The sequence below is a fragment of the Rattus rattus genome, chromosome 12 (genome assembly GCF_011064425.1).
Source record: "Rattus rattus isolate New Zealand chromosome 12, Rrattus_CSIRO_v1, whole genome shotgun sequence".
In the NCBI taxonomy this organism is placed as follows: Eukaryota; Metazoa; Chordata; class Mammalia; order Rodentia; family Muridae; genus Rattus; species Rattus rattus.
In genome coordinates this window covers 37582210-37596918 of record NC_046165.1, presented here as the reverse complement: position 1 = coordinate 37596918, position 14709 = coordinate 37582210, and the positions used below count along the sequence as shown (strand labels likewise).

At 39.6% G+C, this 14709-nt stretch overlaps 1 protein-coding gene across 2 annotated transcripts in view; it reads right to left on the bottom strand.

Moving 5' to 3' along the window:
* The window catches only part of Diaph3 (diaphanous related formin 3), a 336634-nt gene that overhangs the window by 193342 nt on the left and 128583 nt on the right, over nt 1–14709 (bottom strand). For both annotated transcript variants that reach the window (XM_032917289.1, XM_032917288.1), the window contains 4 exons: nt 12195–12269; nt 12041–12110; nt 7713–7849; nt 4917–5022 (listed from right to left, as the gene is read on the bottom strand). In XM_032917289.1, the coding sequence (XP_032773180.1) occupies nt 4917–5022; nt 7713–7849; nt 12041–12110; nt 12195–12269 (388 nt within the window). Of the gene's footprint in view, nt 1–4916; nt 5023–7712; nt 7850–12040; nt 12111–12194; nt 12270–14709 lie in introns of those variants that run through there.

Here is a 14709-nt window from a genome sequence, read left to right as displayed (position 1 = left end):
ATTCAGTGTCCCCTTTTGCCAATGCTTACAGCTGGCTCATGTGAAAAGACTACAGTTCTGTAATCTCAGTGGCCTCTCTTAGAGCTAAGCCTGCAGTCATCACCAGAAAGTTTCTCCCATTTGTAAAAGGGAGCTCCTTCAAATCTCATGTAAAGCACGTTCCCACACCTTAGATCCCTACCATACACCACACCACACATGTGTGCGTGAGATGGGGAATCACACAGACAGCAATTATACACTGGACTGTCTTCATAGATGCTCCAGGAACTGGCATTGGAAGGTCATTACACAGTGATGTCTCCATACAACCCTTTTCATTTAAGGCCCCAATGAGAGGTCTTAAGGACAATGAAACTTTCTAAGTACCAGATATACATTCACAACTAAATATACTAGGTGGGAAGCAAACATTCATTGAATGGCACATCATAAGAGATACTGAAATATTTATGGAGGCCTCAGGAAACTCTGGAAAAAGTCTGGCTACCTTAGCTATACTGAGAAGCTTCCTAGAAGGAAAAGGATTCACCGAGTATATCACATGATCCTTACTATCGACAACAAACAGCCAATTGAAGCTGAAGTGGTCAATGACATTAACCATGGACAACATTCTGGTCAGCTTCAACTCTGTCCCAGAATAATATGAAGACTGTATGAAATTTGTTTCCTCAAACACCGTCTGCAAATGGATATATATAGAAAGCCATGCAATCTGTTATGAAGTCTATTGTGGGCTGAGGAGACAATTCAATGAATAAAGCCCTTCCCATAAAGGCTAGAGGTCAGATGCCTGCCCAGCATCCAGCACCTTACAATCCCAGCTCTAAGGAGACAGACATAAGGAACCACTGAGTAACCTGGCCAGCAAACTAGTGGGAATGAGTAAACTAGAAAGGCCCTACCTTAACAAAGAAGAGAATGTTAGATTTTGGATGTAAAATATAGATACCAAGGGTAGGAAAGAAAACAGTGTCTAATCTCCATCAATGCAGTTTATCAGAGCACAGTGAGGGGCACTGTCTTTCCCATGGGCATGGAGGGGCTGTGGGAAGGGAGGGGAATATTTGTAATTCATATAGAGCCTTGGAAATTGGAAAGTTGATCAACTGTGGAGGGCTGGGTTAGAGTCTGGGTCTCTTCTTCCTGGAACTGTTTACTCAAGCAAGAAAGGCTATCTGATGAAACAGGCTGTCTCGGCAACAATCCTCTTTGGATTGTGGCCTAATGACAAAGATTGAGCAAGCTCAGCTGTAATTTCATAGGAATCACATCTTTCCAACCAAGGTACTCTACTAGAGAGAGATTAAGAAAGATACTATATCAAACTTCAGGTGTCCACAAGTCTGTACACATACAGAAATAAAGACCCCCCCCCAAAAAAATCTGCCTACAAATACTCATAATACATGTATAGAAGAAAAAGAAGCACCTTTCTAACTTTTACTGGGAGATTTTATCAGAGAAAGGCACCCATTAAACAGCCAAACAAATTCTTAAAATTCCCAGACACAGGTTCAGATGTTCAGGGCACATCCCTGGGGTAGAGCGGGGAGTTGCAGCTCTCAACACAGTCTAGAGAACATATCCACAGAAGAAAAGTCAAATATCTACCAAAATAAAAAAATAAAAAAAAATATTGAGTCTCCCTTTGGATCCCTTCCTAAAAACCATTCAGTCCTGATTGACAATAAATAAATAAATAAATAAATAAATAAATAAATAAATAAATAAATAAATAAATAAATAAATAAATAAACATAGCCTCTCCAGGCTTGAATAATCCTTCTGATGCCCCAGCAGAGGACAGATTTGGTTAAAGATAACGAAGATCCACGTACCAGGGCAAGAACAAGGAAAAGGAGAAACTGCAGCGTGAATTAGAGACTACTTACTCTACACTGATCCCAGATGTTTGCAAACAAAGATGGAGCCAACACGACTGGACAATACTGTGACAAGCACACTGGTTTTTCCAAGGGAGGTATAGCAGGTTTGCCTGCCGAAGCATCCCCAGGACCAGTTTAGAGCATCAGAACTATCCTTTCTACTGGGACATTGCGGTGACCTGACATTTCCCCTCTGTATTACATTCAGCGGTATATTACTCACATAAACTCCCCAGGCATTCTAGAAATCCTATAAAGCACTCAGGATCATTTTCTGCATAAATGGTCCAAAATGGATTAGGCTGTTTGCAGCTGAAAGGCTCTTTCTGCTATATTTGAAAAGAGAAACTATTCTACATTTATTTCAACCCTAATGTTTTTACTTTTAATCTATTTCCTAAAAATAAAACTAAGGCCTGAAAGATAATCGTTAAATCATCCTAAGCTTACAGTTATAGTTTCTTTCCTATATCAATAGGAGAAAAACATGCTTCATTCTATCATAATCACAGTCAGAGGAATTATTATTATCAGAATAAAAAATCTAAAATTTCCCTTTAAGACAGATATAATCAGAAATACGCATATCAATAAAAGATCCTCATTATTCTTTATTAAGTCCCATTTTCTCCAATTTAGAAGTAAACAATTGGTTGCTACTTTATTTAGTAACAAAAAAGTTTTATTTTTAATTTGGTGATTGCTAATATCTGCCACACTAGTACATTTAATAAATGCAAATTGCACAGCTAATAGAATAAAGTGGGCACTTAGAACAACACTTTATGGGCAGACATAGCTGGATCACTCTAAGATGTGCCTTATCTGTGAAAGACTCAGAAGTATGCCAGAGACAAGGGTGTTTTATATTATATTACTATATATGTATATTGTATTACTATAATATGGTTGATTAGAAAGAGCATACCCAGGAATATGCCCCCAAAAGTACAATTGCTTTATCTTTTTATATGCGGATGTGGGTGGTTAACTGTTTTTCTGGAAGGTGACACTTCTTAGTCTTAAGCTTGCCAATTGTTAGGTACCTTATACCTTACATTTAATAACCAGAAAACTCCATTATGATGTGAAATACTAACCAGAAGCCTCCATCATGAAGCAAAATCCTTGGCCAGGCATGGTGGAACACACCCTTAATCCCAGCACTCCAGAGGGAGAAGCAGGCAGACATAAGGCCAGAATAGTCTACAGAGAAATCTCCACACCAGTCAGGCCTACATGATAGACAGAGATGGATGGACGGATGGACGGATGGATAGATGGATGGACGGACGGACAGACAGATGGGTGGGTGGAGAGGGAGGGAAAGAGAGGGAGGGAGAGAGGGTAGAAAGAGAGAGAGAAGGAGAGAGAGGGAGGAGAAGGAGGGGCGAAGGGAGGGGGAGAGGGGGAGAGTGGAAGGGGTTGCACAAAAACCTGGGCTATAGGGAGATGGCTAAGTGGATAAAGCCTTTACTGAGCAAGCGTAAGGGTCTGAGCTCAGAGTCCAGAACCCACATGCAGATGGACACAGCGGCACATCTATCTCTAACCCCAATGTTTCTACATCAAGTTGGGAAGGAGAGACAGTCGACTCCCTAGAAACTCATAACCCATCTAGCCTGTCATAGCTGTGAACAGCAAGAAATCCCTTCTCAAACAAGGGGGAAAGAAAGGACAGGACTGATACCTAAAGATATTCCCTGACAGCCACAGATGTGCTATGATCCAGTCAGGCTTGTGCAATTCAATAAGCCAGCCCTGTGAGAGAAGATTGGTGTCTGAGTCATTTGTGCGTTTGAGTCATCTGGTTCCTGGATCCCAAGGACAAAGAGATACAAAAAGAATTACAGAAGGGATAAGAAGAGAGTGAATAGAAAAGGCAGGAAAGGAGGTAGAAGAGAAGAGGCAAAAGAAAGCAAAATAATAAGAGGAAAGGCAAGGGGTCAGTAATGAAAACAAGCAACCCAGGTCAGTCCGGGATGCTGGTGAGACACAACTTCTTATCCCCCTCAGCAAGACAAGGGGCTGATCCTTTACCTGATTCAGTCCTGCATACTGACAAAAGGAATGAATCCAGCAAAACCAAGTTTCAAGGGGGCCACGCATAGCGTGTCATGTGACATAACAGAAAACATTCATTAATTTCATAGTTCGAAATCATCTGATTTTCCTAGAAATATCATGTATAAAATTTAATTTTAACAGGACGCTTTGAAGATCCTGCTTCTCTACACCTTTCACACTTAGAAACCAATCAACGTGAGCCACACTGCATAGATGTGTCTTTTTTAAAAGCACCCATAATATTTTACATATATGTAGTGTAAATCAGATGTCCTTCATATCGTTCAGCATATTGGTATCTGAACAGTGCGGTAAGTTGGATCATTCAAGGGTCCTTTTAAATTTCTGGAAAAAAAAAATCATAGTTTCTTTTTAAAGTTTAAAGCCAGCCTTGGAAGCACAGTTACAATGCCAGTACTCCGGAAGTGGAGGCAGGAGAGTTGCCATGTTCAAGGTCCATGAGGGCTACATACAAAATTGATCTTAACAATATCTTTTAAAAGATAATTAAATAAGTATTACTGTGCTTGCTACAACTGTGAAGAGGTAAACACTTCCAAGAATGATCTGTTAGCTTGAGCCTCACCACTACAAATATTCCCAATATCAGTAATAAAATCTGCAATGACAAGTCCTAATTCGTGTAACTTAAAAAATGCCTTAAATTAAAAATAATTACTAAACAGTCATAGGACTATGGTGAGGTATGGCTTGTAGAAAATTCTGTAGTTTATAGTTGGAAAGTCAACCCAAGGAAGGAATCCTGGATATGCTCCAATATATCTATAAGATGCTCTGAGAATACAAACTAGGATCCTATACATTTATTCATTATATAGACAACACAAAAGGACATTTGCAGTTATATGATGTTTACATAAAATTCAATCACACGACAGTTGCAAACAAGACACATGATATGTCACCCAGAACTAGACGTTCAAACGGGAAACCTACTTGCAGTTGCACTGAATTATGCCGGAGGCCTTCCACAATGGAAAAAAATCTGTCAATTCTTCTTTCTTCTCCAGCTGAAGTCAAGGCCTCTAACACTTCTTCAAGGCTATCAGAAAGTTAGAGTGTATTAATTGAATTGCAACAATCAAATAACAAAAACAGCAAAATACAAGCAGGTTATCCTGTTAGTTAATTCAATGTGCCCTGGCAACAGTGGCATTTAGAAGTCGCTTAATGAGGTCATGTCATTACTGTGCGAGCGCGAGTGCGGACCAACTGTACAGAGCGGTGGACGCACTGTGCATTTCCAATCACATTCATCCCCACACTTCCCTCGCCTCACGACTCCTCGCCTCAGGTTTTCGGCCTCCTCCCTAAGTTCACAGTCTTCTATTTTTACATTAGCGCCTCTCCGCCAAAAGTATCTACTGGAGGGAAAGCACCTTATCCTTCTGTCTGGAGTAAGGCAATACTGTAAGGATGTATTTTGATTTCTATTTTCCTGGCAATACCTTGTAAAGGTGTCCATCAAGCATCTATAACTCACCGCAGAGAAGGAACTATTTGAACAATTGTACCAATATAAACTCATACTGGATTTTTATTTTACTGTTTTATTGATTTAAAAACTGAGCAATTTGATATTATGTTTCAATGCATGTTGGAGTCACGTAATATTAACTCAGGAAAAGAATATCTACCTCCCACATATTATCTACCTCCCACATATGTCATTGTCATTCTCTCATGACAAAAGCATTTAAAATTCCTACCTTTTTAAAAACACACATTGTCATTTTGGGGAATGTCCTGTATTTTAATATATATAATTGTATGAAATGGGTGTGTTAGTATTCAATATAAATAAGAAATCAAGGCAGAAAAGGACTGAACAACTTGTTCAGTGTAACATCTACTTCTCTACAATGGTGATGCATGGATCTAAACTCTGGCAGCCTTCGAAGCAATCTCTAAAAGGCTCTTGGCCAATATATAATAGCCCTTAAATAATAAAACTGTGACAGTTAAAAGCAACGTGTAGTAAAATACAATAAATTATTAAATGTAGAATACAATATTTGTAGAAAAGAACATTTCCCCTCTTTAAAAAAATAAAAATTCATCCTCTGTGGATGAAAATATGCAGCCCTAAATATTATTTTAATCACTATCACAATCATTCCAATTCAAAAAACAATAATAATACGAAAGGCTGAGACTAGACTCAGTGGTAGAGCACTTGCTTAGTACATCTGGAGCCCTGAGTCTCATTCCCAGCACTGCAAGTAGAAGTTGAACAAAATATGCTGCTGCTGCTGCTGCTGATAATGATGATGGTGGTGAAGTTGGTGATGGAGGAGGAGAAGGGGGGCGGAGTTGAAGAAGGAAGGGAGAAGAAAATGGAAAAAGAAAGTGGGAAAGGGAGAATGGACGACAAAGGAAAAGCAAAGGAGAAGGAGATAAAGTCTAAGAGGAAGAGGAGCAACAGAGAGAAAGAAAAGAATAAGGAGGGTAGAATAGGAAGGAAGAAGTGAAAGGAACTGATAACAAAGACTATAAAAGGGAAGACAGGAAGGAGTGTTCAGGACAACCCACTGACAGAAATGCCAACTCTTAGATTTGAATGCCGAAATCTAAACAGCCTTGTAGATGGGAAAAGTAAGGACATTGGATGCTGGGCTTTTTCCATGCCTGGGCCCACAGTCGCATTAGCTAAGCGACTGCCATAGGCACACGTGCACATGGAGGCCGTTTCAGAGTGGTGTCTAACTGCCAACTCCAGCCACGCTGAGGCAGGTAGTTCAGCGGGGACTGCCCCGGCAGGATGGCACCAAGGCTGACTCTCTCGTGAACACAGAAGTTCCATCAAATACACTCAGGTTAAATCACATGGTAACCGTGATCAGGAGCCCTGTGGGTTGCATGCAGAGAGAGGCACAGCTCCTACTGTCGGAGAGGAGCTCATCTCCCAGGAAGAACATCCCAGCAGCTCTGACCCACCGATGACTACGATGGCTGTGCTTCTGCACATTGCTGGCTCAGCAGCCCAGCTCTTCTATGTTAGCATAAAGCTAAGACCCAGTAACCTAGAGATACACTGGACGCTGCTGCCCCTTGATAAGCTCTCCTTTTTCTGGACTTTACCTTCTCTTTAAAGGGCGTATTGACAGCAGGCTCAAGCCTAGGCCTTTGGAAATAATAGAGTCAGTCAGGACTGCTTCAATTCTCTGGTAACTGTAAGCACTGTCTTGGTTTTTCGGTTATTCAGTTTTTTCATTTAAAAAACTTTTAAAGGCTTACTTATGAATTAGAAACATAATCTTGCTTAAGGAGAGGGTTATATATCTTATCATTAGGATATACGTTGAATAGTTGATTAGTTGCAACCATAATAAGGGTAACCAAGTGCTAGAAGCTATAACGAGTTTTTATTCCATCCCACTTGTCACATGTCTTACATATAAATTTTCAAAAAGTGATGTACTTGATTTTAGAGAAGGTCAGCATGACTCACAACCTCAATTAATTGTATTTTAAAAAATTAGATAATAAAAGAACCCACGTATTTATTTTCATCTCTGCTTAGAATTTTTATTAGGGTTGAGCTTAAAGCAGTTTATAGTATGAGGAAATCAGTTATTCATTGAATTGTTTTAGTACCCTAACTAATAGTTTGATTAACAAAATGACTGGATAAATATTACAATTAAGCAGATAAGAAGCTGAACTCCCAGAAAAGAAGTCGTAATGTAAACTTCAGTACAGCAACAGTGCAGAGGCTGCAGTGGAACTTACATGCTTTCCTCCCCGACAATGCACACTGCAGAAAGAAGCTTCACCACATCTGCCATCATACTGGGTTGCTTGGGATCCATGGCTTTCGCCAACAAGGAAAGACTCCTCTCGTCACTCATAATTCTTTCTAAGCCATACTGCAACATTCAAAAATAAGGTAAAGGTGAGGAGGAATTCCAAAGACAGGGCACACACGTTTAAAATTGCATTTACATCTAAAAAAGACAAAGCATGAAGATCTTAAAAGTCCGTAAAAGTTTCCCAGGTCTTTGCTTTATGGTAAGAGCTATGAGAATCTCCCAATTGCAAAGAACCTGTAGAGAAATGAGGAATTCTCAAGCGACATGCAAAATAAATGGGGAAATATTAAACAGCCACTGGGGACAGGAGGACTGTGCTCTAAGAAAGTTGGTAAAGGAGCTACGAGCAAATACACAGATCAGCACTGTCCAAGAGAAAGGGAAGATTGAAAAAGGCATGAAGAACTATATGTCATCTTCATGAAATAAATTAAGCAATTTTAGATATAGCTAACACAGTAAAGAATTATTATTCCAGCACATAAACAATGTACATTTTCTGGAAGATTAAAATTCAGTTGGATTTTATAATTATACCCATCTGAACTCAGACTAGACACATTTCAACTGTTCAAAAACCCAGTGGCTGCCACAGAACAGTACAGGTCTAGATGGGAATGTGGTTTATAAATACACAAATTTAAAGGACAAATTGGAAAAAAAAATGGGTAGAAACTGCCATAGTAGAACTATGTATCATCAGGAAGTCAATGCCATTGTAAATAAATACATACAGAACAGAGGATAAAGTTTTATTTGCCATTGCCACATTATGGCATCCAATTGGAAGATAAGGAGTTAGAGTAAATGCATATTATTTTAAGGATGTTTGTATTTTTTGCATAACAAAAATCTGCATCAGTATAAAAATGCATACAATAGAAGACAAAAATTAATACTTCTGTATTCTAAGGATCCTTCTACTTAGTATGATTCTTGTGGATCAAGTCACTACTGCAAATGAGCACTGTAAACTTAATCCCAATTATATACCTATCAAATACAGCTGAAAATTAGCCATAAGTTTAAATACAAAAAGCAAAACTATAACAAGCTTAAACCAAACTTCCTTTTTATAAAATCCTATTTATAACTTTATTATCTCTTACATAAGCATTTATGTAGGAAGAGAAAAGGAAAACGTAACACTGTGCAGAACTACTCCACTTGCTGGAGAACACTAAGGTGCCCGCTGATGACACAGGACGTGCAGCCAGAGAAGCCAACGCCACAGAAATGGCAGTGGGAAAAGTTCTCTTTCTCCTTACTAAAGGGAGAGAGCTTACCACAATTAAACTGCTCAGGAAAGGCTTGCTTTTCGAACGATCTGAGCTGTTTCATAACTACAAGCTGAGCCTTTTAAAGGCTGATACACAGACGCCTCCACTATGCCTTGGTGGTATTAAAGAAAGCTATGAGTAGTATACAAAGCACCATTAGACCTGACCTTGATAGTCACAGATTACCAAGGACCAAAGGCAGGCTTTGTCCTAACCAACCTGTGGGCAGAGTAAAGCTTGTCTCTGGTGCCTGCCTTCCAGATTCTGAACAAGATGGCTTCCCCGGACTCAAGACAATCTGCCCTGTGCTGGGGCACACTTTCTGTCTTCGCTAGCCCACCTTCTGGTTTGAACTACTGGGGAGCAAAGCTGGAATATGAACACTCTGACTTTGTGCTTTGATTACCACCCTGTGACAACAAAGGCATGCGCTCTAATTTTCTCAATGTAAAAAAAAAAAAAAAAAAAAATTAAATAAAAATAAGAATAGAATGAGACCAGATTAGCCTTATCAATATCTACTACTGAACAAAAAACTGCTATATACTTCAATAAAATTATGTATGCAAAGACTTAGAAAAAAGAAACTGTGAGAAATAGTTCACTTACCAGTGCTAACATCAAAGTGCTTTAATGAAGGATTTTACAAGTGAGAATGCTATCATCAATTTACGAAGGTCTAAAAAAGTATCTTTCCTGAATGCCAAGGACCCACTTGGGGTAATATAATTGGCCTGTTCTATACCCACGACCAAGGCCAGGTTCTATTTGTATTCCAGAGGAGTCCTATTGTTACCTAACAGAATTCCAGGCGGCTGAAGATGAGAAGTTTAAGTAAGGGAAAATAAACACTCTCATCCCTGAACAAACACCCACCATCAATTCTACATGACTATGGAGAATAGCAGTGGTCACTGGTAAGTGTATCCCCACAGCAGAGAGAATGTGAGTGACAGGGAAGACTAACCCAGAGTCCCTTGCTAATGGGCACACGATTCAAACTCCAGACACCTGGAGAAAAGGAAGTCTTTCTTACTGCCTCAGTATTTTTAAAAATATTCCTCTTAAAAAAGATTTGAACCACATTTAATGTGATAAAAGAAATTCATTTCCATAGGATGTCACAGTTGCACATATCAGTGACATACTTAATTGTTGATAACAAATAACTTAATGACTGTATTTCCAGCAAAGACTTCGCAGAGATACTTGGCAAAGTACGCACATGTATACCTGAGTCAGTGAAGCATAGGAGCTCTAACTGCAGCCTGGGGCTATCAATGTGACAAACAACGGCACATGAGAATCTGGACATTAAAATAGTAATTCAAGTATCAGCAACCGAATTTTGTGCCCTTGTTAGCCTAAGTGCCACTATCAAATTCAAATGCTCTACATTAACAAACTCTAGGGGTTGGGGATTTAGCTCAGTGGTAGAGCGCTTGCCTAGCAAGCACAAGGCCCTGGGTTCAGTCCCCAGCTCCGGAAAAAATAAAAAACAAACTCTAAGAAGTAACATCTACTATGATATAACAGACTGGGGTAGTATAGATGTGTTACCCTCAAAATCTGACGAAAATCAAGTAGGGATGTTATCTTGTTACATATTAATTCATTTAAACACTGGTCTTCTCAAATTCAATTTTAGTCACATAGAGGGTTTTGGTTGAATAAGGCGCACCTGCATTTCCTCTCCTATTTCAGCAGCAAAACTTCCCTTCAACGTCCTTGCTTTAAAAGCAGCTCATGCATTCTGGGAAGGATTTTCAAATCCTCACTCTAAGACAGAGCTACCTTACTCTTCGAGAAGAACATACAAATAACCTATTTCATAAAATAAAGCTTAACTCTCAAAAAAAAAAAAAAAAACAAAACTGGGAGTTGTGGGTCTGCTCATCAGGCAGTCTCACTGGGAAGTACCAGAGAGTCCCAGAGTGGCCAGGAAGGAAAGATGACTCTGCATGTAAACACACTTGTGCCAAGGACCTGCTTTCAGTCCCCAGACCCACATGGAAAAAGAAGAGAACCGATCTCCATGTGCTGTCCTCTGACCTCCACATTTACACTGTGGTCAATGTGATGTGTACAAAAACACTCTTAAACACAACATAAACAGGTGCTTACAAAACTTAAATAGAAAACCTAGCAGAATGCTGCCGCATAAAAAAATTAAAAACACAAACATTCGCTATAATAAAATTAAATAGTAATGATTTCAACATTTGTATATTTAACCCTGAATGTTTATTTTTAAAGAAAAAGGCAAAAAATTGCACATTAGAAAAACGTACCCTTTTCTATATAACAGGCATCAACATCACAACACCCATAGGTAACGTTTCTCATACATAACATGATATCCAACAATAACTGACATAACTGTCATTATTTCACTCATTGTGAGGGGAGGGAGATCACACTCAGAGCTAAAGAAACAGCAGGAAACGATGCTAATATTAGCAATCTGCAAAATGGGGGTGGGCTAGGCAGTGAAGGTCTGGAGGATTCTGTTTCACTGATCTTGGCTGCACACATGCTACAGACGTCCCATATTATGCCGACTCAACAATAAATGTATCACTACTCCATTTCTAAATCTTCTCATGCTGGTACATATTAATTATATATTCTTAAAATAAGAATTGCATCTCTGTAATACGTGACAGTAGAACTGGTAACTGTATAATATACGAAGAATGTGGTCCTGCTGAGGTTTTGAAAATCAAAAGAGGGAGAGCAGCAAAAGAAGCATCAAAGTGGAGAGAATGGGAGAGAAAGTTCACCTCCAGACAACGGTTCACTCGTCAGGAGTAAGCCTAGTCACTGCCCAGCTTCTCCTAAGATCTGCTGCTCCATCAAACGGGAAGAAAACCTAGTATCGCCCATGATCTGCAAACAGAGCCCTCCACAGTGATGCTCCAGTTCACGTGAGGCCCTGTGCTGACCGAGTTGAGCTTTCTCTGCTTACCTGAGTGTTCATCAGGGCTCTCAGACACTGGATGACTTTGTGCTGAGTCTTCTTCACCACTTTTTCTTGGCTGCATTAAGATAAAAGACAACAATATTGGATTAAAGTTGGACATACAAGGAGAGCTTAATTAAAAATTATTAGCAATACTCACATTTGCCCATTAATTAGTTTTTCCAAAATGTCCAGTAATAATCCAAGTCCCTCGTGTCCAAAGCTTTGCACCCAACTGAAAAAACAAAGGTGATTTGTACGTTAAGTTGGAACTTAGCAAAAATAAGAAATACTATATACCTATAACTAATATTTAAACTTTAGTCGTAATCATGACTACAATATATGTATAACACTAGATACAAAACTGTTAATGCCTCAAAAACCCTGATTGTAGGACTTAAGGAACAAGGATGGTATTGACAACAGTGGGATAACACAGGTCACTATGGCTACTGAAACGTGAGACTCGCCATGCCTCATGTTAGTATGTTGGTGACTATGAGTCCTCCACGGAAGCACAATTATTTGTACCAAGAACCTGGAAAAACTATCAAAGAGAGCTTCACTCAATCCATCAGCACACTAGGTGAGCCACAGTCTGGTCTACAGCAAAGGGCAAACACAGGGCAGGGAAGGGACAACTACAGAGAGAGGCCATGGACTGAGGGGAAGCAAAGGATAAGGGGCAAAAAGCACAAGAGGGGACATGTTAGAACTGACCAAGCTACAGGAACGCAGCACTCTAACTGTTAAAACATCCTAAGTTTCAAATTTCAATTTCTTTACAAATTAGAGGAGAAATTAAATATTGTTCATACTGAATGGCACCTGACCCATGAATCAGTGCAGTAATCGTGACGTGTAAGGAACTAGGACATTATTGAGGTAGACATTATTACTGCTGCTGTAGGACATGATTGTTAACAACCGATCGTGTTGAATACAGAAAATTCACTTTGAAACAACTACCACAAGTGGTGATGTGGAAACCCAGTCCACACGAAACAGAATGGTAACTGTGTCTCGAAAAAAAAAAAGTAGGGGATTTCTGAGTATATTTCCTGTGTATGTGCCGTGTTTCATGTCCTGTTTTCCATGTGTACAGTGTATGAAAAGTAAAAATAAAGTTTTCATGGAACAAGCAAAAGTAAGAGCATAAAAACAAACCTAAGTCACATCCCAGAAGACACTGCAACTTTCTCAATTATGATACAAAGTAACTTCTCTACTGAAAACAAGCAGGCACAAGAGTGATCCCAACCAGAACGATAACCGCCTGAATAATTGTATAAAGCCCACAAGTAATTAACCCCCACAGTCAAGAAATGGTCTGCAAGGCAATTCTAAGCATACTCTGGGGCAAGTCTTTCCCATAAATGTTGTTGGGAACCCTTGACATCCATATGCAGAATAAAGCCAGATATTTATCTCTAGTTACAAAAGTTGACTATAAATTGATAAATGATTTACAGTATGAGAGCTGTAACCATAAAGCTACTGGGTTACATAAAATGAGTTCCAGTCACTGGAATAGCAAGAACTTTTTTGGGACAGGTTCCCAGGGGTACGGGGAACAAAAGTAGAAGTAACCAAACATGATTGCATCAAACCAAAGGCATCAGCACCACTGCTCACGAGGCAGCAGAGAGCAAAGACAGTCAATGCCTGGGAAAGCATTAACAAAGACAACATCTCACAAGAGACGAATACTCACAAAAGGGAAAGGATTCCTGAAACTCATCTGCAAAAGCAATAACCTAATTAAAGAGTAGGAAAGCAACCTATATGATACTTCTTAAAATAGAACACAGAAATAGCCAACAAGTAAAGAAAACATGATCAGCACGGCCAACAGACAAGAAAAGAACAAGGCAAAGCCAAAGTAAGCTATAGTACCATTCCATAAAGTAAGGACGAAGACACGAGGAAGACCGTCTCTCAAGGATAAAGGAAAGGTTTATACACAGCTGCTAGGACTATAAATTAGTACAGCTACTACAGGAAACAGGGAGAGGTCTCTTCACTATTCAATAAACTACAATATGAACAATCAATTAGGAAGAATTAATTGTGCCATTAAAAGGACCGAAGAAGCTGAAGGGGATGGCAAGAGAAGGCATGCCTAACACTGGAGAGACTGGAGGCCCCAGGGAAGCCTGGGGCCGGGGCAGGGTGAGGAGCACCCTCAAGGAAGTCAAGAGGTTGGAGGAATGGGATGATGAACTGTGCGAGGGGAGACCAGGAGGAGGTAATGAATGGAATGTAAATAAGTAAAATAATTTAATGAAAGAAAAAACTCTATCCAAAGGAAATACACAAACCATTAATCGGACATTTAAAAAAAAAGAGTGAAATCTTGGTATCTGCAACCACTTGGGTAGACCTGGAAATCCTTATATTAAGTGAAATGGACCAGGCACAGAATGGTAAGTACTGTGGCATCTCCCCTGTGAGTAGAATCTAGAAAGGCTGATCACATTCAACCCCAGACACTAGCAGTAGATATCAGAGTACAATAGGGGAGGCATGGATGCTTTGCTGAATAGGCATTGACAGAGAGGAATAGAGTTTCTGGTGTGTCAAGGGGGATTGCAGCCAACAGCTCTGTGCAGCTCTAAAGTCAAAAGAAAGAGCTTTAAATATGGGTACTTGGAGAAATGATAGATGTTTAA